Source organism: Callithrix jacchus, chromosome 18, assembly GCF_049354715.1.
Source record: "Callithrix jacchus isolate 240 chromosome 18, calJac240_pri, whole genome shotgun sequence".
NCBI lineage: Eukaryota > Metazoa > Chordata > Mammalia > Primates > Cebidae > Callithrix > Callithrix jacchus.
In genome coordinates this window covers 28,119,550-28,145,998 of record NC_133519.1, presented here as the reverse complement: position 1 = coordinate 28,145,998, position 26,449 = coordinate 28,119,550, and the positions used below count along the sequence as shown (strand labels likewise).

Sequence of the window (26,449 nt, the reverse complement as noted above, 5' to 3'; positions counted from 1 at the left end):
GAGAGCTTTTCTAATGAGCTTCAGGGTACATCCATGTGTAATGTACATTTGTGGTTTTTTCCCCCCCAAATTATGAGGAAACATGCTTTAAAAAAAATAAAACAAGTTAGAAAATCAAATCCTTACTTATTTTGCCTATTGAAAATCACAGCGGTGGAGGGGGGTTCATGCCTGTAATCCCAGTACTTTAGGAGGCAGGGGTGGGTGGGTGGATCACCTGAGGTCAGGAGTTTGAGACCAGCCTGGCCAACATGGTGTGAAACCCCATCTCTACTAAAAATACAAAAATTAGCTGGGTGTGGTGGCCCGTGCCTTTCCAGCTACTCGGGCATTGCTTGAACTCGTGAGGTGGAGGTTGCAGTGAGCCAACATTGTACCACTTCACTCCAGTCTAGGTGACAGAGCAAGACTCTGTCTCAAAAAAAAAAAAAAAATAGGGAATCCCACTGCCTCAGAATAGCCCCTTAATATTGTGATGATCACTCTTTCATGCATCAAGTGTGTACATGTTTGGTAGGTATGTGTTTTCATTAAGATGAATTTGCATGCTGTTTTGATTGTATCTTTGGATGCTCCGTCTTCTCTCTCAATCTCTGTCCCTCTACTTCCTGCCAGTGTTAACCTGAATTATGCTCTTTCTGTGCTTTTGATTCTCCATTGTTGTATGTTTTTTCTTTTTAACAGGAAGCCCTCCTATGACACTGAAACAGATCCTAGTGAGGGATTGATGAATGTTCTAAAGAAAATTTATGAGGATGGAGATGATGATATGAAGCGAACCATTAATAAAGCCTGGGTGGAATCGAGAGAGAAGCAAGCCAAAGGAGATACAGAATTTTGAGACTTTAAAGTCCTTTTTGGGAACTGTGGTATGATATGGAAATACTGATGTTTCCAATAAGGGAATATTGGCGAGCTGCATATTTAAATTTGACAGATAGCTATTTACATAGCCTTCTAAGTAAAGGCAGTAAATTCTCCATTTCCTACTGGAGGATTTATTTAAATAAAATATGCTTATTAAACATAACTGCAAAGATGGTTTTATTAGTATCTTGGTAATCTTGTTCAAGGGTTATATTGCATTCTCTTGTGAAATATAAAAAGCAAGTCTTGCCCAATGAAAAGGCTACATTGTGTGTATTTTTGTTCACCTAAGAATTGGAAAACAAAAGTATTTGCTTGCCTGTAAGTTAATGACATCAGCTTCCACCAATGTAAAAACAGTAAAACCTGAATTTTTGCATAAAATGCAAATCTGTGCCTGTGCTTGAAGGTTGTTGTACATCTGACCCCTTATTACCAGCTTAAGCAATGTATACGCCATGTATTACCGTGCACTAATTCAATCACAAATGTTTCTATCTAGATTTAAATGTATTTGTTTACAAATGTAGAATAGAAACCAAACCTAAACATGACAATAGACAAACATCTTTGTATGGTACCAGTTAGTTTTGCCATGGATCAAATGGTTTATAAAAGTAATAACCATAAAGCAAAAAATAATTTGAAAGCCCATCTATTCCTATGCTCAATAAAGTTAAGTTTTTCTTCATTAGAACAGCTTTATGGTTTGTTTGTCTAGGAGTATGTCAGAAAAGAGGGAGGCTTTTAGTGGGAATTATTACTGTTACCTCTGAAATCAGGAGCAGTGCGATTGATCTCCATTATCGTATTTTACTGGAGGTGTTAGCCAATCAATGCAGTTAGGTCAGTGAAAGCAATTGAAGCCAGGCATGGAGGTTGGCACCTGTAATCCTAGCTACTTGGGAGGCTAAGGCTGGAGGATCACTTGAGCCCAGGAGGAAGGCTGCAATGAGCTATGATCATGCCACTGTACTCCAGCTTGGATAAGAGATCGAGAACCTGTTTCATTTGGGGGAAAAAAAAGAGGCCATTAGAGACACAAGCTACAATATGGGAATTTGGAAAAAAACAGGATTTAAAATTAAAATACAGAAACAGTTTACATATAGTATACAAGTAAATTTACAAGTAAATATTGAAACACACTATGCCTCTGTAATTGGTGTTGACACATGAATAAACAGACCAGTGGAACAGAAAAGCAGACACAATGCATAGAAAGTAGAGTATGGTAAAAGTGGCATTTTAAAAGTGGAGTAAAGATGGGTTTTTAATAACTAAAAATAGGCATATAGATATATCCCAAGCAGACTGAAGATCTAATGGTAAAAATGAAAGCACACAAGTACTAGAAGATATGGATGGAATTCCATTATAACCGAAGGATGGGGGGAAACTAACCTAGAAGGAATAAAACTATTGATCAGTTTTAGCTACATTAAAATGTTTATATGACCAGAAAAACCCCAGTATTAACCCAAAAGCAAACGATATACTGACGGGAGTCCAACAATTAAGAACAAATATTTCATAGAAAAAGAAATGTAAATGATGCTTAACATGTAAAGATGCTCACCTTGTTCAGAAGAGAATAAACCAGTTTTTATTTATCTACTAAAAATACAAAAGTCAGCCAGCTGTGATGGCACGCACCTGTAGTCCCAGCTACTCAGGAGGCTGAGGCAGGAAAATCACTTGAACCCAGGAGGCAGAGGTTGCAGTGAGGTGAAACCATGCCATTGCACTCCAGCATGGGTCACAGAGCAAGACTCCGTCTCAAAAAAAAAAAAAAACAAAAAAAAACCCTAATTTCTTGCAGTTCTGGAGGCTAGGGAGTCTTAGGATTTGGCACCAGCAGATGTGTCTGGTAAGGGCTTGCTTTCTGCTTCCAGTATGGTGCCACCTTACGGTATTAGAAGGGTGGTACAGTGTGGAGCCCTCCTGGCCTAATTACCTCCTAAAGGCCCCACCTCTTAATACCAATGCATTGTGGATTATATTTCAGTGTGAATTTTGGGAGTACACAAATGTTCAAACCATAGCATATATAGTTGGCAGTATAAACTAATTTCAAGTAACTTTAGAACACAAGTGTTTGCTCACTGGTAGTGAGATGGATTCGAAGGATAAAAACACAAGTGAATCTAAAACTAATCACTGGTGTTAGTAAAATTATAGTATATTGAAACTTTTAATATATTTTATGATAAAGGTAAACAGGCTGATGTCATTAGGAGCTAAGGTTTTTATGTGAAAGAAACACAACTCTAAATCAATATAAACTCACCATTGTTACCTTTTTTTTTTTTTGAGACAAGGTCTTACTCTGTTGTCCAGGCTGGAGTGCAGTGGCACCATATGAGCTCACTGCAACCTCAGCCTCCCAGGTTCAAGGGGTTCTCCAGCCTCAGCCTCCTGAGTAGCTGGGACTACAGGCATGTGCCACCATGTCCAGCTAATTTTTGTATTTTTTGGTAGAGACAGGGTTTCACCATGTTGGCCAGGCTGGTCTCAAACTCTTGACTTCAAGTGATCTACCCGTCTCGGCCTCCCAAAGTGCTGGGATTACAGGCGTGAGCCACCGCGCCCAGCCTAGCTATCAGCACCCCCTGGTGCTCATTGTGGTCTCTAAACTAAACACCATTTCCTACAAAAAAGACCAGGAACCCTTGGAAAAAATGTCTGAGGCAAGAAATGCCCAAAGTAAACCTAGGTTAGCTTATGTCAGAAAGCAAGGAAATACTAAATAATTCTATACCAAGTCAATAGGATACAGGAACCAACTTAAGGGGCTTCTACTGGTAATGGGACAAGTTGAGCAAGAAATAATGAATGGAATGGATTGAAACAATATATACAAAATTTGCAATTTCACAATGACAGGGAGAAATAAGTAATTTGTTAACATTTCCACTGGCTAGAGCACCAACTTATTTACTCTGAAAATTGTTAATCATCCATTTGGTCGGGTACAGTGGCTCATGCCTGTAATCCCAGCACTTTGGGAGGCTGAGATGGGCAGATAACGTAAGGTTGGGAGTTTTGAAAGCAGCCTGACCAACATGGAGAAACCCTGTCTCTACTAAAAAAAATTAGCCAGGCATGGTGGCACATACCTGTAATCCCAGCTACTCAGGAGGCTGAGGCAGGAGAATTGCTTGAACCCAGGAGTCTGAGGTTGTGGTAAGCCGAGATGACGCCACTGCACTCCAGCCTGAGCAACAAGAGCAAAATTCCATCTCGAAAAAAAAAATTCATTTATCTTGAAGAAAAGAATTTCAGGAAAATAAATTGCTGATAAGGAAGGATTCTTGACACAACTTCTGTCCAATACAGAAACATTATGGAATTTAAAAATTACAATTGCAAACCTTAGTAAAACAATAGATCAGGGAAACAATCACCAGTGATAAGCAAAGACTGCTTGCTTCAGCCGCACATATACTAAAACTGGAATGATACCGAGGTCAGCATGGCCCCTAGGCAAGGATGACATGCAGATTTGTGAAGCATAAAACATAAAACAAAAAGCAAAAACCATTGAGTGGCAGGTTAATGAATGGTTAATTTCAAATGTAAGGACCAGGCTAATCCCACCCAAACCCACTGGTCAATCATTAAAAGTTAGACAACCAGATACGTGCCTTCTGGGCAACAGTACACAGCACCGCTGATGAAAATTTATCTCTAAAACATGGAGCCTGACTCTAGGCCTGTCTCAGTGTAACTACCAGTTTATAGGGAATTTGCATGAAAGAATCAAACAGCTAAATGTTGGACATTGTACAGGAAGAACGGCCTAGTTCCTCCAACAAATGAATGACATAAAGGAGTGGAGGAAGATGTTTATCAGGGATTTAAGAGATGTAGCAACGAAATGAAATACATGGATCAAACTTGTTCTCATTCAAACCAGAAAGATGTGGGGTGTCCTTTCAATGATATACCAGAAGTCAGTAAATCTGATTGTTTTAGTTATTATTTGATTAACACTAGTTAGTAGCTAAGATACTAGGTAGAACATTCCAGTTGGTAAGCTGTCATACATATTTAAGAAATATAAATCCCAACTAGATTGTGATAATTCCCTCATAACTCCACCTCCACCTGAGTTTCAGACTCTGCTATCCAGCTGCATACTAGACTTCTCCATCAGCTGACACAGGCATCTCCAACACTGCATGACTGGAACCTGAACTTGTGTATCTTCTGTTTTCTCTAAATCTGTTATTTTTTCAAATTTTCTCTCTTGGAGTTGCCCTCTACCATCTATCTAGACACTTTTATCAGGAACCCAGAGAGCCATCTTTACCTCTTAGATATAATCAGTCTTGTAAGTCTTACCCAATTTTGTTTCCTAGAACTTTAAAAATCTGTCCTCTCTTCTCTACTAATACAAAGATGTTAGTTCAGGCCTTCATCTTCTTCAACAATTAAGACATCCTCCTAATTGGTTGTCTTGCCTGTAGCCTTTTCCTCTCATGGCCATCTGCCACACAGCTGTCACTTACCTGTATAACAAGCTGATGATGTCATTCCTTTGCTTTAAACTCTCTCATACCATACCTGGTATGTTGGTCTTAGTTCCTTCACGTGACTTGTGAGATCCTCCACGATATACCCTTGGTCTTGTGTTTCGTATTTCTGATCCACTGAAGTGACTGTGGTTCCTCTGATGCTAGAGCGTGCCTTTGCTTCTTTGTGCTTTTGTTCCCACTGTGCAGAAAAAAACCTCATCCCTCACCTCCTGATTTATTAAGTTCTCCATGAATATTTTCCTGATGTTAAGTAGGTATTTCCATTCTAATATGTCTCTCTTTATCACTGGGCTGATCACGCTGTTGAGTTACTGAGTGAGAACTTCTTGCTACCCTTACTCATTCCTGTTACAGATTAAATAAACATAAAAACAGAGAATATGTGCTGCTCCAACAAAACTTCCTCTTTCGATAAAGATTTTCAAGGGCTTAAGGAGGCATAATTTGTTTTAAAGATGTCCTTAAGGATGGACAAGAAAACACTTAGTGGTTCTTTTGTTCAGCCATCATACAAAGAAGTGGAGCATTAGATAATCCAGAACAGCAGCCTTGCTATTCCCATCTATTGTTTATCTAACAACAGTAAGGGGAGCTCCGCAGTTCAGGACAGCTAGCCCAGCATTACAAACTGCCATAGATGGGCTACATGTCCATTAGCTGGATTACATGTAAGATAATATTTTATGAAATAATGCTCTTAAAAATACAAAAACCCTGGGCTGGGCATGGGGGCTCATGCCTATAATCCCAGCACTTTGGGAGGCCGAGGCAGGTGGATCATGAGGTCAGGAGTTCAAGGCCAGCCTGGCCAATATGGTAAAACACTGTCTCTAATAAAAATACAAAAAAAAAAAAAAAAAAAGTATTAGACAGGCATGGTGGCAGGCGCCTGTAATCCTAGCTACTCGGGTGGCTGAGGCAGAGAATTGCTTGAACCTGGGAGGTGGAAGTTGCAGTGAGCCAAGATCATGCCACTGCACCCCAGCCTGGGCGACAGAGCAAGACTGTCTCAAAAACAAACAAAACAAAAAAACCCACAAAACCCCTTATATGTTACTAAAAGATTAAACTTAAAAGGAGGATATAAAAGCATTCACAGAAAATATTATACTACTCTTTGCACTATGTATGGGAACAGTATGTTTATTAAGTCCAAGAGAAAAGATAATTCACTGACATGAAACACCCAAATTCCTTCATTTTAAAAGTAGTTTATGGATAGCATCAGGTAGACTAAACTACCATACTGGGCCCATGTCAAGATCAGGGTTGGGTCTATTAAATACGTCTTTTCTCCTGCAAGCTCAGTAGGTTCTGGAGCTCATTTACCACATCGCTCGCTGGACCCCAGAAAGTTGTCCATGGTCTGCTAAGTGACGGAAGACGATACGACTAAGCCTCCAGCGCCGCTTCACACCACGCGGACGGGACGTCATAACACACCGATTTCTGATTCTAACGGGACAGCTATCCCGGGGGAAGGCAGCAATTTCTTCATCAGCTACGTCCTAAGGGAAATCACATTATTACAGAGATCACATTACATTGTTGCACATATTGTATATTCCTCCTTCTTACTGGCAGGTAATTTTTTTGTTTTTGTTTTTTGAGACAGAGTCTCACTCTGTCACCCAGGCTGGAGTGCAATGGCACGATATGGCTCACTACAACCTCTGCAGCCAGAGTTCAAGCGATTCTCCTCAGCCTCCCGAATAGCTGAGATTATATGTGTGCACCACCAAGCCCAGCTAATTTTTTGTATTTTTAGTAGAGACAGGGTTTCGCCACGTTGCCCAGGTTGGTCTCAAACTCCTGAGCTCCAGCAATCCACACCACTCAGCCTCCCAAAGTGCTAGGATTACAGGCGTGAGCCACCAGGCCACTGGCAGGTGATTTTCATTGCATGAGTACAATTCATTCATCCACCCTCCATTTGATGGTCATCTAGGTCATCTTCCGATTTGAGGGAATATGAATAGTGCTGCTACATACTCTTGTTTAAGTCATTTGTAAAGCATGTGAATGTATTTCTATTGCCTCTTCATGATTTTTGAATCATGAAAGTTTGCAACCTCTGGGCTGATGATCAAATTAAGGAGGGAATGTGGCTTGAGAGAAGACTAGAGAAGGAGGAAGGAGAGTATCACACGGAGTCAGTAAAGATTCTGACACTGGAGAAGTAAAGGGGAGCGATCAGATGAGTTTTATTTTTTAAAAAAATTCGCAATGTAGAGGATGAATCAGGTAAGGGCAAAGTGGTTGAGGGGAGAAAAGCAGGGATTTCAGCAGTAGCTTGGGCTCAGGTTTTGTCAACAGAGATTTCTTCTTACGTATGTGTTCAAGAGTATATGTGTTCATAATATTCACTTTCATCTGGTAAGTGTGCTGACGAGTAGGATGGATATGTGCTAGACTGTGGTACAAGCAAAATAACACATTAAAAGAACACAAATGAATGTATATAACAGCCACAAAATTAACATAAAAGCTTATGCATGTATTACCATCATTAACTAAGAGAATTACATGAAATAACATGATTCAGCCACTGAGTAGTAGAAAATAAGTGCTATACAAGGAACTGGAGAGGAGAAATGACTGGGCAGGAAGATTGAAGCCAAGTTTCGTGGAGGAGGACCTTAAAGAACGGCTACAATTATTGATTGATTGAAACATACCCCTTCTTGTTTCCCGAAAGATTTAAGGCAGTTTGCAAATGATGAAACTGGGGCAAAGAGAAATGAGAGTAGAAAAGATAAAACCCTCAGGACACAAAAGTGCGTGCAGTGAAAGCCTGTAAATTGGTTGGAACTGGGATATAAACTTGACTTGTCAGCTACTTAGCAGGCAGCAGAGAACCATGATCACTTCCCATGATTCACGGACTCTGCAGTTACTGCTGCTAGTCACACCAGAGACAGTTCTTCTGGGTGTCTTCAAAAATGGACTCAAACAATGTATCCCCAGCTGTATTAAGGTATAATTGACAAAAATTGCATGTATTTAAGGCATACAGTGTCATGATTTGCTAGATATATACGTTGTGAAATGATTACCACAATGAAATGAATGCATCCCTCACCTCACAAAATCACCTTCTGTGTGTGTGGTAAGAACACTTCAGATCTACTCTCTCAGCAATTTCAAGTATACAATACAGTACGACTGACTATAGGCATGGTGCTGTGCACTAGCTCTGCAGAGTGTATTCATCTTACAACAAAAAGTATACCCCTTTGACCAGTATCTCCTGATTTCCTCAGTGATACCCCCAGTCCTGCTAGCTCCAAGCAACCACCATTCTACCCCCTGCTTCCCTGATCAATATCTTGAGCTCAGTTTCTTGAGGCGACTTCTTGTCTTTTTTTAGACAGAGTCTTGCTCTGTTGCCTAGGCTGGAATTTCGTGGCATGATCTTGGCTCACTGCAATCTCCGCCTCCCGAGTTCAAGTGATTCTCCTGACTCAGCCTCCCAAGTAGCTGGGATTACTGGCCACTGTGCCCAGCTAAGTTTTACTCCTGACTTCAGATGATCTGCCCACCTCGGCCTCCCAAAGTGCTAGGATTACAGGCATGAGCCACCATGCCTGGCCTGCCACTTCTTATTACTCCCTAAATGTAGGAAAGTAGCTTAATGCCATTTTAGTATAAGCCATAACCCAGTGGTCCAAAACCTTCAGTTTTCTGCTCATCTGGCTTAATCCAGACAAGACTAAAAAGAATCCATAGTAATAAATAGGATGTGTATCATTCTGCCCACTTTTCTAAATGTAATTTTTTAAAAATCTGAGCTCTCAATCAGTTTAGTGGCCTTGAGTTTAATTTATATCTCCCTGACAAGCCTCTTGAACACAGATATTCTACGTCACCACTTAGGTGCAGGGCCTTATGCTTCAGAAAGCCAAGCAGGGTTGATATCCTCTTATTCAACCCAAGAAGTGTGACAAGAAAGTAAGCCTAAATGGAAGGCACTTCAGCACACAGAGGTGGGCAAGGGAGTTCAGGAAGACAAGCTCAGGATGGTCCTGGGTAAGGAACAGTTTAGGCCACATGCTAGGCACACAGCCTGCAACATCAGCAATGCCTCCCAATGCCATGCCAGTTAAAAGACTGGGATGAATTCAGGGAGAATTCAGGCTGAAAATAGCCACTCAATTCACCAGTACTTTCTAAGGCTGGCATAATGAAATGGTTGAAAGGCTAGCTGGGAGTGAATAGTCTTTAATTTGAAACTCACCAAAATCAGTGTCAAGGCTATTTGTTTACACTGACTTGGATCTTATTCTCCAGAAATTATACAGATACCAAGTCATAACAAACAGTATCAAAAATGATCTGACATGAGTTAATGATCTTGTGGTAGAAAGAGACTCATCTTAATTAGCCAACCTGTAGAAGTTTTGGCAAAATGGTATTCTTCCTGAGTGAATTAACACGTAGTCTCTCATCTGCGTATTCATAGGCCATTTTTCGTCTCTTCACATCACGCCACATTCTCCAGTCTACATAGTAACCTCGAACTTGGCCTGAAGCTGATGAAGGAACCATCTGAAAGAAAGACCAACAAGTGAGGGATAGCCAGGCCCACATTCTGAATGTTCCTCAATCCTGCAATTCTCGTTCTGCCACTGTTTATGACCTAGTATTCTTTTAAGAGTTGTTTTAGATCAGTTTAATAATTTAAAATAATAGACTTCCTAATTCAGAATAAATAACTTTTGCAGATACATATTAAGTCAAAACCATAGCAATATAATGCCAATAACGTATGTATTGGAAGGTGAAAGACTTAAGATTTCCAGTAATTTTTATTATTCTCTTTGACCTGTACTTAGGCCAATGGTCACATGGTTCAAAAATAAAAAAGGTATAAAAAGACACACAGTGCAGTCTCCCCCAACTTCATTCCTCACCTGCCCAGTGACCCCCGCACCCCACAGGTACCCACTGTTTCTACTTTCTTGTATATCCTTCAGAGATTTTTGTCTGTATACACTCCCCTATTTTTCATTCCCTCTTTTCAATTAACAATATACCTTAGAGATCTTTCCATATCTGAATGTAAAAAGCTTCCACATTTTTTTCATATTGCACAATCCACGATATAGAAGCATCATAATTTAACAGCCCAGGTATTGCTGGACAGACTTACCTCACTACAAACCATTAAAAACAATGCTGCAGTGAATAATGTCTTAGAAATCATTTCACACGTATTCCTATGTATCTTGAAGATACAGTATTATTTATTTACTTTTTTGAGATGGAGTCTAGCTCTGTCACCCAGGTTGGAGTGCAGTGGTGCAATGTTGGCTCACTGCAACCTCCGCCTCCTGGGTTCAAGCAATTCTCAGGCCTCAGCCTCCTGAGTAGCTCAGACTACAGGTGTCCACCACCACACCTGACTAGTTTTTTTTTGAGACAGAGTCTCATTCTGTTGCCAGGCTGGAGTTCAGTGGCGCGGTCTTGGCTCACTGCAACCTCTGCTGGGTTTAAGTGATTCTCCTGCTTCATCCTCCTGAACAGCTGGGACTATAGGTGTGCACCACCACACCCAGTTAATTTTTGTTTTTTATTTTTAGTAGAGACGGGGTTTCACTATGTTGGCCAGGATGGGCTCGATCTTTTGACCTTGTGATCCACCTGCCCTCGACCTCCCAAAGTGCTGGGGTTACAGGTGTAAGCCACCATGCCTGGCTTTTTTTTTTTTTGTATTTTTAGTAGAGACGGGGTTTCACCATGTTGGTCAGGCTGGTCTTGAACTTCTGACCTTAAGTGATCCATCTGTCTTGGCCTCCCAAAGTGCTGAGATTACAGGGGTGAGCCATTGTACCCAGCAAAGATAAATGATTGGGAACAAAGCTGCTAGGTCAAAGGGTACTTTAAAATTATCACTGACCTAACCTTTCTTAGCACTAGTTGTCCAGTAATAAGACAGTATATTCCTTGTTGTCTCACATTTTTGTGGTGATGGTTTATAGTTCTGACTGACAGTATAGGTAAAGGGAGTATAGATCACAAGAAACTTAAGTCTCTCAAAACAGAGGAAATATTACATGTTAATTAAACTGCAGCTATAGAAACATGATGGTTTCCATCAGAGAATACAAACGCCTCTATGCAAATAAACCAGTAAATCTAGAAGAAATGGATAAATTCCCGGACACTTACACGCTCCCCAAGACTAACCAGGAAGAAGCTGAATGTCTGAACAGACCAATAACAAGGTCTGAAATTGAGGCAGCAATTAATAGCTACCAACCAGAAAAAAACCCAGAACCACACGGGCTTGTAAGGTCTTTTAGGTGGACTGACTGTGCCATGGTAACCTCTGTGACCTGCACATATACTCCAGATGAGTTCCTGGAACTAGAAAATCTGAAGTAACTGGAAAACCACAAAAGGAGAAGAAATGTCCAACCCCTGTGGTGCCTAAATAATTCTGAGACATTCTTCTCTTGTTCCTTATTCCCACCTCAACTGATAAGGCAACTGGACTTTGTAACCAAGTTGGTCAACCTCGTAACTCCAGACCCTACAACCCCATCTCAGCTTGCAAAAACCACCCTGAACTGTAACTTCTGTAACTTTCCACTGCCGACCCCAGACCTATAAAACCAACTCCCATCCCACTGCCCTGCACTGACTCTCTTTTTGGACTTAGCCCGCCTGCACCTGGGTGAATAAGTAGCCATGTTGCTCACACAAAGCCTGTTTTGCGGCCGGGTTGGTGGCGGGGGGTGGTCCTCTTCATTCAGAGCATGCGCTTTAACATTTGGTGCCGAAACCTGTGACGGGGTACTCCTTTGGGAGATTGACCCCCTGTCCCTGCTCCCCCTGTGAAGAGACCCACCTGAGACCTCAATACTTCAGCTATTCAGCAGTTCCATGCTGAACAGCTCTCTCACCACCTTCAGATCCTGTAAGCAGTCTCTCCCTTTCTCTCTCTTTTCCTTTAAATCCTTTTCCTTCTAGGTAGTGAAAAGGAAACAAGTCTCTCTCTCTTTTACTTTAAATCTTTCTCCTTCTAGTAGAGACAAAGCTTTGAGACACTATCAGTGTAAGGACAGAGGAGACAAATCTCTCCTCCTTGCTCAAAAACTACAACCTTGGTCACGGACTCGGGAAGACAGTCTTCCCTTGGTGTCTGGTCAATCTTGGGGATGCCTGCCTTGATGACTCACGCATGTTAAAGCCCAGGATCCAGTCAGTGCCGACTACTGAAGACCCTGGTAGCTGCTCGCTCCTTCTCCTCCTCTACTCTACTCCTTTCCTTAGAACTTCGCTGTGGGCAATATACTGCCCTCTTCCTCAGTCTTCACCTCTAGCCTGCATCCTAAAAAACCTAAAACCTCTTCAGTTGTCACCTGATCTGAAACCCAAACATCTAATTTTTCCTGTAACACAGTCTGGCCTCAATACAAATTAGACAACGATTCCAAACGGCCAGAAACGGCACTTTCAAATTTTCTATTCTGTAAAACCTAGACAATTTTTGTCAAAGAATGGGCAAATGGTTTGAGGTGACCGACTTCCAGGCCTTTTTTTTTTTTTTTTTTTTGAGACAGGGTTTCCCTCTGTAGCCAGGCTGGAGTGCAGTGCAATGATCTTGGCTCACCACAATCTCTGCCTCCCAGGTTCAAGCAATTCTCCTGCCTCAGCCTCCTGAGTAGCTGGGATTACAGGCATGCACCACCACGTCCGGCTAATTTTGTATTTTTAGTAGAGACAAGGTTTTTCCATGTTGGTTAGGCCTGTCTCGAACTCTTGAGCTCAGGTGATCTGCCTGCCTCAGCCTCCCAAAGTGCTGGATTACAGGCATAAGCCACCACGCCTGGCCCAGGCATTTTTTTAATACTCCAATCCCTCCCTAATCTCTGCTCTCAATGCAACCCATCCCAAGTTTTCCTTCTCTCCCTTCCGTCTACTCCTCCTGCCTCTGCTAGCAACCCAGAATCCTCCTTGCCCATCAACCCTTCTGATCTTTCTCCTCCCTTCCTGTCCGAACCAGACTCCAATCCAGCCCTTACCCCCACCGCCTGAGACTCCCTCCTCTTCCTCTGCCCACAGCCCACCTCTTCATGCCCCTCCTGTCACCTCCCTACCTCACACCCAGTCCAGCTTACAGCTTGGTCCCATGGCTAACTCCTAACTGCCCCTGCCCAACAATTCCCCCTTCGTGAGGTGGCTGGAGAAGGCATAGTTAGGGTGCATGTTCTTTTCTCTTTATCTGACCCTTCCCAAATTGGCCAATGGTTAGGCTCCTCTTTATTAGATCCTACTAAATATATACAAGAGTTCCAATATCTAACCCAGTCCTTTAACTCACCTGGAGTAACTTAATGTCATCCTTACTTCTACTCCATCCCTGAAGAATGATTAATATGTATTTTATCACCCAATCAGCTCCTCACATTACAAAAAAGCCACAGAAATTAGAATCTGTCCCTCAAACCCCACAACAAGAATTAACCCTGCCTTCAAGGCATTTAATGGGGAAAAAGCTGCCCGGCGGCAGTGCATCTCGGAACTACAGATGCTTGCCTCTGCTGTAAGACAAACCCCGGTCATACCACTGGCTTGTGAAGACTTCAAAGCACCCAGACTGCAGCATCCAGCTGTCCCTCCCAGACTTTGCTTCAAGTGTTGGAAACCTGGCCTCTGGGCCAAGAAATGCCCACAGCCTGAGATTCCTCCTAAGCCCTGCCTGGTCTGTGTGGGGTCCCCACTAAAAGTTGGACTGTCCCACTCATGTTGCTGCTCCCAGAGCTCCTGGAGCTACAACCCACAGCTCCCAGATCAAATCCTTCCCAGATCTCCCTGGCTTGGCAGCTGAAGACTAATGCTGTCTGAACACCTCAGAAGCCCCCTGGACCATCACAGACACCAAGCTTCAGGTAACTCTTATGGTGGAGGGTAAGTCTATCCCCTTCTTAATCAATACGGGGGTCTCCCACTCCACACTGCCTTCTTTTCAAGGACCTGTCTCCTTGGCCTCCATAACTGTTGTGGGAATTGATGGCAAGGCTTACAGGCCTCTCAAAACTCCCGAAGTCTGGTGTCAATTAGGCCAACACTCCTTTCCACATTCTTTCCTAATTATCCCCACTTGTCCAGTTACCGTTAGGCCAAGATATCCTAGCAACATTGCCTGCCTCCTTAACTATTCCTGGGCTACAGCCACACCTCATTGCCAACCTCCTCCCCGAACCTGTAACTCCCTCAAAAGCTCCCCTGACACCCCCTATCTTAATCCTAGGGTGCGGAACACCACCTCCCCATCCCTTGCTACAAGTCACTTACCCCTCATCATCCCAATCACCCTTATTCTGCTTAACGCCAGTACCCCATCCCACGACAGGCTTTAAAGGAACTAAAGCCTGTTATCACTCGCCTATTACAACATGGCCTTTTAAAGCCTACAAATTCTTCTTACAACTCCCCTATTCTACCTGTCCAGAAACCAGACAAATCCTACAGGCTAGTCCAAGACCTTTGCCTCAACAATCAGATTATACTTCCCATCCATCCTGTTGTACCAAACCCGTATACCCTCCTATCTTCCATACCCATATCCACAGCTCACTATTCTGTTCTTGATCTGAAAGACACCTTTTTCATCAAACCCTTACACCCCTCCTCTTCGTCTCTTTTTGCCTTTACTTGGACTGACTCTGCCTTAACTCGGGGAGTTTTGAGAGGTCTGGAAGCCTTGCCGTCAATTTCCACCAGTCCCAGCAGTTAACCTGGACCATTCTTCCCCAAGGTTTCCTCTTCACATCTCACACACTTACTTTCAGCCCCTCGCCTTCTCCAGCTTGATGCACTCTTTGTTGAAACCCCCACAGTAACCATTGCTCTTGGACCTGACTTCAACCCAGCCTCTCACTTAATACCTGACACACACCCTGAACCGCATGACTGTATCTCCCAATCCATATGGCATCCTCCCCATTTCCTCATATTTCTCTGTCCTATTCCAGACCCAGACCACACTTGGTTTATGGATGGCAGCTCCTCGAAGCCCAGTCGATCATCACCAGCAAAAGCAGGTTATGCAACAGTGCCTCTCACATCTATTACTGATGCTTCTACCACTTCTCAACAGGCTGAGCGTACGCTGTAACCCATGCTCTCACACTTGCAAAAGGACTGCATGTCAATATCTACACTGATTCTAAATGTCTTCCATATCCTTCACCACCATGCTGTTATACGGGCAGAAAGAGTATTTCTTACTACACAAGGGTCCTCCATTATCAATGCCCCCATGATTAAAACTCTTCTTCAAGCTGCTTTACTTCCAGCCAAAGTTGGAGTCATTCACTGCAAGGGACACCAGAACCCAACAGATCTCATTACTCAAGGAAACACTTATGCTGATAAAAGAGCAAAGCAGCAGCTGATGCTCCAATACCTGCCCCTCATGGCCAGTATTTCTCCTTCTCACCTGTCATTCCCACCTACTCTCCCACCGAAAACTTAACCTGTCAATCACTTCCTACTCAAGGCAACTGGTTCTTAGATCATGGAAAATTCCTCCTTCCTGCTTCACAAGCTTTCTATTCTCTTGTCCTTTCAAGACTGCTTTCATGCAGGGTACAAGCCACAAGCCTGTCTTTCAGAACCTCTCATTTCCTTTCCATCGTGGAAGTCCATCCTCAAGGCAATCACTTCTCAATATTCCACCTGCCACTCTACTACTCCTAAAAGCTTCCTCAGGCCCCCTCCAATTCCTACACTTCAGGCTTGAGGGTTCATTCCTGCACAAGACTGGCAGATAGACTTTACTCATATGCCCCATGTCAGAAAGTTCAAATACCTCCTGGTCTGAGATGACACTTTTACAGGATGGGTGGAGGCCTTTCCCATAGGGTCTGAAAAGGCCATCGCAGTGATTGCCTCCCTTCCGTCAGACATAATTCCCTGCTTCAGTCTCCTACATTCATAGTCAGACCATGGACTGGCCTTCATTAGTCAGATCACCAAAGCAGTCTCCGCCCTGGGCATCCAGTAGAATCTCCACACCCCATACCATCCTCAGTGCTCAGGCAAAGTAGAAAGAAATGATGGCCTTTTAAAAACACATCTCACCAAACTCAGCCTCCAACTTAAGAAAGACTAGATGGTTCTTCTACCCCTTGCTCTTCTCAGAATTCAGGCCACTCCTGGAGAACCCACAGGGTACAACCCCTTCCTGCTTGCCGCACCTTCCTGCTTGCGCCCAACCTTATTCCAGACGTCAGCCCTCTTGGTGACTACCTTCCAATGCTCCAGCAGGCCAGACGTGAATTCCCAGGCTTCTCTAACTTAACCTTCTCTTACCTACTCCAGATATTCAGCCATGTGAAGACACCCTAGTCGGACAGTCAGTTCTGAAAAAGAGCCTGGCCCCCCAGTCTCTACAACCTTGGTGGACAGGACCCTCTCTGGTTGTCTACAGCACCCTAACCGTTGTCCGCCTGCAAGACCCTCCCCAGTGGGTTCACCGCTCCAGGGTGAAACTGTGCCCATCAGACAGACAGCCTGACTCCTCCACCTCCTCTTGGCAGTTGCAAGTACTCTCTCCAGCCTCTTCCGAGGAAACTTAAATGCCCTGTTTTTGTTTACACTGCCGGTTTACACTTTTCCTTAAGGCAATTACTGCCGATACTTTGTGGTTTTATCCCCAGGCTGCCACCCTTGACTCTCTTTTAGAGTGGTCAGATGATCTTCAGTGGCAAGGAACTCTCCAGTTCTTCCACCCCGATTAAGTCCTCTTCTCTTCTTTTACACTCACTCTTAATATCGTTCCCGTTCTCCTGCTACCCTCTACCTCTCCCTGATTACCTCCAATATACCAGAAACCTAACCTACCCTCTCCTAGCCAACTCGAACCCTCACTTAGCCAGAGATTGCTGGCTAGGCAGTTCCCTCTCCTCATCCCACTACGCAGCCGTTCCTGCCCTACTGACCGACTGGACAAACTCTCCCGTTTCTTTACACCTGCAACCTGTACTTCCCCAAAGAACTACTCTAACTCCTAGACGGAATTGACAGAGACATCCCAGATATCTCAACAGGCTGCTGCTCTTCTATGCACCTACCTACCTAATCTTTCTCCCTACGTCAACTCAACACTCCCCGTTCTGGGACTGCTAACCACACAAACAACTATTCCTACTGCCGCTCTCTTATGCATTTCCGACAATCACCCACTGGAATCCCCCTAGGAAATCTCCCACCCTCTTTGTGTTCCTTTACACTTCACCTCAAGAGCCCTGCTACCTACATTATCCTAAAAATAGGAGCATATGAACTGCACATTACAGAAAAGCCCTCCCTTATTACTAGCAGCCTTAAAAACGTCAATAGCAGGTTTTGCCTAGGTAGGCCTTTACCCTCTCACTCCACCCTTGGCTCCTCAGACTCTCCTCCAGAACCCTCTTCCTGTCTGCTCATACCCAATCTTGTTAATGAACTCGCGTAGTTACTTACAGACAGCACATGCTTCCTCATACACCACGAGAACAAAAGCTCTCCCTCCACAGTTACCCTACCAAACCCCACTACAACCTTTAACAGCCACAGCCCTTGCTGGTTCCCTTGGCATTTGGGTCCAAAGCCCACCCTCGGAACACTTTCTCAGCTTTTTTTCCTCTGAGGTTCTTACATCTGCCTTCCTACCAACTGGACAGGCGCTTGTACCCTAGTTTTCCTTACTCCCAAAATTCACTTCACCAACGGAGACGAAAGCCTCCCTGTTCCCCTTGTGGTCCCGACATGACACAAGCGGGTCATTCCATCCATCTCCTTACTTGTAGGGTTAGGAATTACTGCTGCACTCGGCACAGGCATAGCACATCTACCACTGCAACTGCCACCTTTCGTAGCCTCTCTAATGATTCCCCTGCTAGCATTGCAGAATTAACTCCACCACTACCCCTTCCACAAGCTCAGGTAAATTCCCTGGCTGCAGCTGTCCTCCAAAACCGCAGAGGTCTTAATTTACTGACTGCTGGAAAAGGTCTTTGCCTATTCCTTAATGAAGAATGTTGTTTCTATGTAAACCAGTCCAGCCTCGTATAGGACGCCATCAATAAATTAAAAGAAAGAGCCCAAAAGCCCGCTAATCAGGCAAATTGTTATTGTGGATCTGGCTGGACCCTCTAACTGGAAGTCATGGCTTCTTCCAATCCTTAGTCCCATGATACTTATCTTTCTCCTTCTCTTATTTGGACGCTGTGTTTTCCGATTTATCTCTGAATTCCTACAAAACTGTATACAAGCGATAACCAATCAGTCAACATGACAACTGCTAACACCCCCACAATATCATCCTTTGCCCCCAGATCTCCCAGCAGTCTAAATTCTTTCCTATTTGTAGGTTTCCATACCACCCCAATCCTGCTTGAAGAAGGCCTAAGAAACATCGCCCCATCACCCCTCTGCGCCAGCCTTCCTAATATTCTACTGCCCTCCACTCTTCATTTCTTTTTCCTTTATATTATTAATATAAAAAGACAGGAAAGTAGGTCTTTTAGACTGACTGCACCACAGTAACCTCTGTGACACTCCAGATGAGTTCCTGCAAACAGAAAGTCTGAAGTAACTGGAAAACCAGAAAAGGAGAAGAAATGACCAACCCCTGCAGTGCCTAAATAACTTTGAGACATTCTTCTGCTGTTCCTTATTCCCACCTCAATTGATAAGGCAACTGGACTTTGTAACCAACCCTGGTCAACCCTGGTTAACCATACCCTACAACCCCCTCCCAGCTTGCAAAAACTGCCATGAACTGTAACTTCTGTAACTTTCCACTACCGACCCTAAACCTATAAAACCAACTCCTATCCCACTGCCCTGCACTGACTTTCTTTTCGGACTCAGCCTGCCTGCAGCCATGCTGCTCACGCACAGTTTGTTTCGGGGTCTCCTCATTCAGAGCATGCATTTTACCAGGGTTCACAGCTGAATTCTAACAGAGGTACAAAGAGAAGCTGGTACCATTCCTTCTGAAACTATTCCAAACAATATAAAAAGAGGGAATCCTTCCTAACTCATTTTATAAGACCAACATCATCCCGATATCATAGCCTGGCAGAGACTCAACTGAAAAAGAAAATTTCAGGCCAATATCCATGATGAGTATTGATGCAAAAATCCTTAATAAAATACTGGCAAACCAAATCCAACAGCGCATCAAAAACCTTATCCATCATGATCAAGTCAGCTTCATCTCTGGGATGCAAGGCTGGTTCAACATACACAAATCTATAAACGTAATCCAACACATAAACGGAACCAAAGACAAAAACCACATGATTATCTCAATAGATGTAGAGATGGCCTTCGACAAAATTCAACAGCGCTTTATGCTAAAAACTCTCAATAAGCTAGGTATCAATGAATCATATCTCAAAATACTAAAAAGCTATCTATGACAAACCCACAGTCAATATCATACTGACTGGGCAAAAACTGGAAGCATTCTCTTTGAAAACTGGCACTAGACAAGGATGCCCTCTCTCATCACTCCTATTCAGCATTTGGAAGTTCTGACCAGGGCAATCAGGCAAGAAAAAGAAATAAAGCGTATTCAATTAGGAAAAGAGGAGGTCAAATTGTCTCTATTTGCAGATATCATGATTGTATATTTAGAAGATCCCATTGTCTCAGCCCAAAATCTCCTTAAGCTAACAAGCAACTTCAGCAAAGTCTCAGGATACAAAGTCAATGTGCAAAAATCACGAGCATTCCTATACACCAATAATAGACTTAAAGAGAGCCAAATCAAGAACGAACTGCCATTCACAATTGCTACAAAGAGAAAAAAATACCTAGGAATACAACTAACAAGGGATGTGAAGGACCTCTTTAAGGGGAACTACAAACCACTGCTCAAGGAAATGAGAGGACACAAACAGATGGAAAAACATTCCATGCTCATGGATAGGAAGAATCAATATCGTGAAAATGGTCATACTGCCCAAAGTAATTTATAGATCCAATGCTATCCCCATCAAGCTACCACTGACTTTCTCCACAGAATTGGAAAAAACCACCTTAAACATCATATGTAACCAAAAAAGAGCCTGCATAGCCAAGACAATCCAAAGCCAAAGAAACCAAACCAAATCTAAACAAAAAACAACAACAAAAAAACAAAGCTGGAGGCATCATGCTACCTGACTTCAAACTACACTACAAGGCTATAGTAATCAAAACAGCATTGTACTGGTACCAAAATAGAGATATAGACCAATGGAACAGAACAGAGACCTCAGAAATAACACCACACATCTACAGCCATCTTATCTTTGACAAACCTGACAAAAACAAGCAGTGGGGAAAGGGTTCCCTATTTAACAAATGGTGTTGGGAAAATTGGCTAGCCGTATGCAGAAAACTGAAACTGGATTCCTTTCCTACACCTTATACAAAAATTAACTCAAGATGGATTAACAATTTAAACATAAGACCTAACACCATAAAAAGCCTAGAAGAAAACCTAGGCAATACCATTCAGGACATAGGCATGGGCAAGGACTTCATGACTAAAACACCAAAAGCAATGGCAACAAAAACCAAAATAGACAAATGGGATCTAATGAAACTAAAGAGCTTCTGCACAGCAAAAGAAACTAGTATTAGAGTGAACCAGCAACCAACAGAATGGGAAAACATTTTTGCAATCTACCCATCAGACAAAGGGCTAATATCCAGAATCTAGGAAGATCTTAAATTTACCAAAAAAAACCCAAAAAACAAAAAACAACCCCATCAAAAAGTGGGTGAGGATATGAACAGACAATTCTTAAAAGAAGACATTTATGCAGCCAACAAACATGAAAAAAAAGCTCATCATCACTGGTCATTAGAGAAATGCAAATCAGACTCACATTGAGATACCACCTCATGCCAGATAGAATGGTGATCATTAAAAAATCAGGAGACAACAGATGCTGGTGAAGATGTTGAGAAATAGGAACAATTTTACACTGTTGGTGGGAGTGTAAATTAGTTCAACCATTGTGGAAGACAGTGTGGCGATTTCTCAAGGATCTAGAACCAAAAAATACCATGAGATCCAGCAATCCCATTACTGGGTATATACCCAAAGGATTATAAATCATTCTATTATAAAGACACATGCACATGTATGTTTATTATGGCATTGTTCACAATAGCAAAGACTTGGAACCAACCCAAATGCCCATCAATAATAGACTGGATAAAGAAAATGTGGTACATATACACCATGGAGTACTATGCAGCAATAAAAAAGGATGAGTTCATGTCCTTTGCAGGGACATGGATAAAGCTGGAGACCATCATTCTCAGCAAACTGACCCAAGAACAGAAAACCAAGCACCAATTGTTCTCACTCATAAGTGGGTGTTGAACCATGAGAACACATGGACACAGGGAGGGGAACAGCACACACAGAGGGGTATGGGGCTGGTGGGGGGGACAGCCGGGGATAGGGGGATGGGGAGGGATAGCGTTAGGAGAAATACCTAATGTAGATGGCAGGGTGATGGATGCAGCAAACCACCATGTCCCTATACCTATATAACAAACCTGCACATTCTGCACATATACCCCAGAACTTAAAGTATGATTTAAAAAAAATGATGGCTTTCAATAACTGATGTTTACAGAAGAAATATATGGTTTTGTTTTTTGTTTTTTTGTTGTTGTTGTTGTTTTTGTTTTTGTTTTTTTGAGATGGAGTTTCGTGCTTGTTACCCAGGCTGGAGTGCAATGGCACGATCTCGGCTCATGGCAACCTCCGCCTCCTGGGTTCAGGCAATTCTCCTGCCTCAGCCTCCTGAGTAGCTGGGATTACAGGCACGCGCCACCATGCCCAGCTAATTTTCTGTATATTTTTTAGTAGAGACGGGGTTTCACCATGTTGACCAGGATGGTCTCGATCTCTTGACCTTGTGATCCACCCACCTCAGCCTCCCAAAGTGCTGGGATTACAGGCTTGAGCCACTGCGCCCGGCCCATAAGAAATATATGTATAGCAGAATATTGAAATGTTGACCACCACCTGCAGAAGTCTGGCCTGCAGACTCTGACTCAACAATGGATGAATGATTGTACTCTCATACCTAGTTCAATGATACAAGTGGGCTAGAGATGGCTGTTGGCTGCTTTCTGAGGGTGAAATGCAACCAACTGACCAAGACCTTTTGTCCATCCACATATTTATTCCACCAAAATTTTACAACAGAGGTTCTAAGTCAACACATTTGTGGATAATTAACATGGTTAAAAGAGTAGTTATATGAATGATAAAAAGCTTTACGTTCAGGGCCCAGAGTAAAGTCTATTATCAGGTAATTCTCCTCCCACTGAGGGACCATCCAGCACCAAGTTTACATGAGTAAACAGAGCAGAGACAAAGGGACATGGGGTAAACAGAAAGCCTTTGATCCTCTCTATCTCTTTCCTATGCTAATGTTAATGAGGCCGCTGCCTTCAGCATGCCTCAATAAGACCTTTCGGTCCTCCAAAAGGTTTGAGATTACAATCTGTAACTTTTCCTAATAGTTAATATCTTGCCAGCCACCCCAAGTGAATAACAACAGAATATAAAACTGAAAATAAGAATACTGTAATAGAAAGCCAAAGCTTTTTCAATTTATTAACAAAAGATAAACTGATCATCTCCAGTACTCACATTACTAAAGTCTCATACCTTTAACAATTCTGCAATCACCTTTTGGAAAAAAAATAAGCAGGACTAGAATTTAAATATTGATGTGGCATATGACTAAGTCCAGTGAATGCCTTGATAACCATGGCTGGGAATGCTTGTCACAGAAAGAGGGGCTTTGAAATTTTGACAGCAATTCAACCTTGAAATGTTGACAGAATTTTGACAAAAGAGGGGACAGAGGAGGAGAGAAAAGGTAGTTTGACCAAAGAAAACATGGAAAAGAACAAGATATATTCATAAGATGAAGGAGAAACTATTCTGTCTGAGAAAACCATTCATGTTGAGGGGCAATGTGAGGTTTGCTTTTACCTATGAAACTGAGGGTAATGGTAATTTAGAAAACAAGATTAAGCATTTCTTCCTTGAATTATTTTTCAAAGTATTCCTAATCAAGTTCTCCTAAAAGACTTTTGTTTTAAATTGTCTTTCATTCTATTTTGCATACCTTTTCTCTTACTAGAAAAGTAATAACATTTTTTTTTTTTTTTTTTGAGATGGAGTTTTGCTCTTGTTGCCCAGGTTGGAGTGCAACGGTACAATCTCGGCTCACTGCAACCTGTGCCTCCTGGGTTCGAGCGATTCTCCTGCCTCAGCCTCCCAAGTAGAGTACCTGGGATTGCAGGCATGCACTACCACACCCAGCTAATTTTGTATTTTTAGTAGAGATGAGGTTTCTCCAAGTTGGTGAGGCTGGTCTTGAACTCCTGAAGTACACACTTTCAAAATAAAACATTTATTGGCCTATTATATTATTTCTTCTGTGAATGTTTTTATGTCCTCTGTCTGCATTTCAACTGTGGTATATTTCCTCACCAGTTTATAATGGTGCTTTATAGATTAAGGTCACACTCTATTGTGCTCTGAAGGCATCCTATCATGCCCCCATCTCTCACCCCTCTTCAGCTCCTAAAACCTTTCCACTGGGCCCTCTCAATCCATGGTCTACAATCAAAATATTTTAAATCCAACTTCTCTTAACATCTCCTTCACCTTTTGCTCTGGCTGAATTTTAAATCCCTCCTCACAGCTTTTCCCATAGCTCCTTCTTCTCCCATGACTGGGCCTAGAGGTGGGATAGCTAAGTGTCTTCCTTGCAGCTTCCAGTTCTCCTTCCTACCTGAAACCTCCTGGTGTTGACTCACGTCATTGGGTTTACTACCTCTCACTACCTCTCATCATTGCAGTCACCTACTACAACCCCTGCCACTCCCTTTCATTTTTCCACAATTTTAGATCCTGGCTTACTGTCACTCTCTCCAATATTCTTCCTATCTTAATTCTTGGTGATTTCAATATACATGAAATTATATCCTGATCACTCTGATCTTTTAACACCTCTCCTTTAATGATTTTTGTCCTCCACTCATTTATTCAACTCCATGCCCATGCTGTGGGTATTGTATTATTAATAAGTGCAAGCTGTGTCATCTCATTTTGGGTATCTCATTCTCTATCACTTCTTTCTAGCTTGCTCCTTCTAACACCCCAACAACAATCCTTCTGGGACTTTCAATCTATCGATCCATGTTTCACTTTTTTTCACTCAGCTTTTGATTTCCTGTCTTCCTTTCTCACGCAGCCTGAATTCCATTGTTCTATAAATACAATGTTCCCTTGAATACACCATCAGCTCTCTGGCCCCTCTCTCACTTCTCTGAACTTACTCCAGTTCTCTCGACCATTCCAACTCTTTTACATGGTCTCTCTCCCCTTAAACCTCTGACACTTCCTCCCACATCCTCACACTCAGCTGATGACTTCACTTTCTCCTTTATTATAAAATTTTATAATATTTTATTATAAAATTAAAAGAAATCAGAAGAGCATTTCTATAAATGCTCACCATCACACTGACTTGCTAGCATCTGTATCACAGCTTCTACATTCCTGTTATTAGAAACCATTTCTGTCCAATACAGTAGCCACTAACCACATATGGCTACTAAACACTTGTAATATAACTAGTGCAACTGAGGAAGGTAATTCTTTAATTAATTTGAAATTCAAAACCAAAGCACTGTAAAGATTAAACAACTTTGTTATTTTGGTAGAACTATATTTTCCATTTTAATGATGGGAAATTTAGCATCCAAACTGAGATTTGCTTACAAGTGTTTGAAAATCTAGTAAGAAAAAAATGAATGTAAATGTCGCATAAGTCACTATTATACCGATTCCATGTTAAAAACCACAGTATTTTGGATATACCTGGTTAAATATATTAAACTTTCATCTACTTTGTACTTTTTAAATGTGGCTACTAGAAAAATTTTAAATTACATATGTGGTTCATTTATATTTCTATGGACAACACTGCTACAGATGAACTGCCCGGGTTCCTCAGACCAAACTTTATGCACAAGACCCCACCGCCTTTTTAAAAAGTGTTTTTGTAAAAAACAAAAAAAGGGCCAGTCAAGTGAAGCAATGGGAGTGGAGAAGGAACAAATACACCTGTAACTAGGTGTGATCAATTAGTTGTAAAGACCACCAGCCTCAATTGCCTCTTGCCTACACAAAGGTACAGCTGTAGCAGTTCTTCCCTCTAATGCATCATCAGTTTTTAACTACAGGATCTTTCCCTTTAATGCAAACATGCTGTTTTTCCTGCCATGTTTTCCTGTTTAAAAGAAAACCCCCCTCTTCGTTAGTGACTTTTTTCTTTTTTGCTCCCCTTTACAGCAAAGCTCCGTTAAAGGCTTATCTATAATCCAATTTATTTCCTCCTATTCTTTTGAACGCTTTCGTCCTCATAACATCATCAAAACTGCTGTGATTAAGATCCCAACAACCTTAACACTGCTAAACCCTTCGGCCAATTCTGAACACTTTTTAACTGATTTATCAACTTTGAGCAGAGTTGCTCACTCCTTACTCTTTGAAATTCTGTCATTCTTGGTTTCCCCGCCATCCCACTCTCCTAGTTTTCCACCTCCCTGGCTGACAGCACCTTTCAGTCTCCTTTGCACGGTTATCTCTTAACGTTGTAAGTCTCTGAGGGCTCAGTCCTCGGACCTCGTCTCCTATCCATTCACTCCCTTATAAATTAGAGTCAATCTTGCATCTTTCAATGCCAGTCAGTTATGTGCTTACGAAAACCAAACTGACATCTGCAGCTCGAACCTCCCCGGAACCAAGCCCAAGCAGGGAAGAGGGCGGAGGGAGAACCCGTGGGACTGGTCTGCACTGAGCACTACAGGTGGCAGAGCCATGGGGGACCCGCAGGTTATGAGATTTAGGGGTGAAGGGTAGGGGTGTGGATGAAGTTGCGGGCCTGACCTGCTTGAACGTCCGCAGCACCGAGCCCAGTACAGAGGCCGCCATGTTGTCC

At 42.5% G+C, this 26,449-nt stretch overlaps 2 protein-coding genes and 1 non-coding gene across 6 annotated transcripts in view; 2 read left to right on the top strand and 1 right to left on the bottom strand.

Moving 5' to 3' along the window:
• The window catches only part of CACYBP (calcyclin binding protein), a 12,215-nt gene extending 10,654 nt beyond the window's left edge, over positions 1-1,561 (top strand). For all 3 annotated transcript variants that reach the window (XM_002760341.6, XM_008984975.4, XM_008984974.4), the window contains exon 6: positions 685-1,561. In XM_002760341.6, the coding sequence (XP_002760387.1) occupies positions 685-841 (157 nt within the window). In that variant the 3' untranslated portion in view covers positions 842-1,561. The remainder of the gene's footprint in view (positions 1-684) is intronic.
• MRPS14 (mitochondrial ribosomal protein S14) lies at positions 685-26,449 on the bottom strand. Of its 2 annotated transcripts, XM_054247796.2 has the most exons (5): positions 26,398-26,449; positions 21,290-21,452; positions 9,798-9,956; positions 3,987-6,916; positions 685-1,869 (listed from the first exon to the last, which is right to left on the bottom strand). In XM_054247796.2, exons 2-4 carry the CDS (start codon positions 21,326-21,328, stop codon positions 6,734-6,736), a joined length of 381 nt encoding a protein of 126 aa, XP_054103771.2. In that variant the 5' UTR covers positions 21,329-21,452; positions 26,398-26,449; the 3' UTR covers positions 685-1,869; positions 3,987-6,733. The 2 variants fall into 2 exon arrangements, with proteins under 2 accessions (XP_054103771.2, XP_002760443.1); XM_002760397.7 differs by lacking the exon at positions 21,290-21,452.
• LOC118149330 (U6 spliceosomal RNA) lies at positions 4,293-4,394 on the top strand. Its single transcript, XR_004736716.1, has one exon. It is a non-coding gene; the product is annotated as a U6 spliceosomal RNA (small nuclear RNA).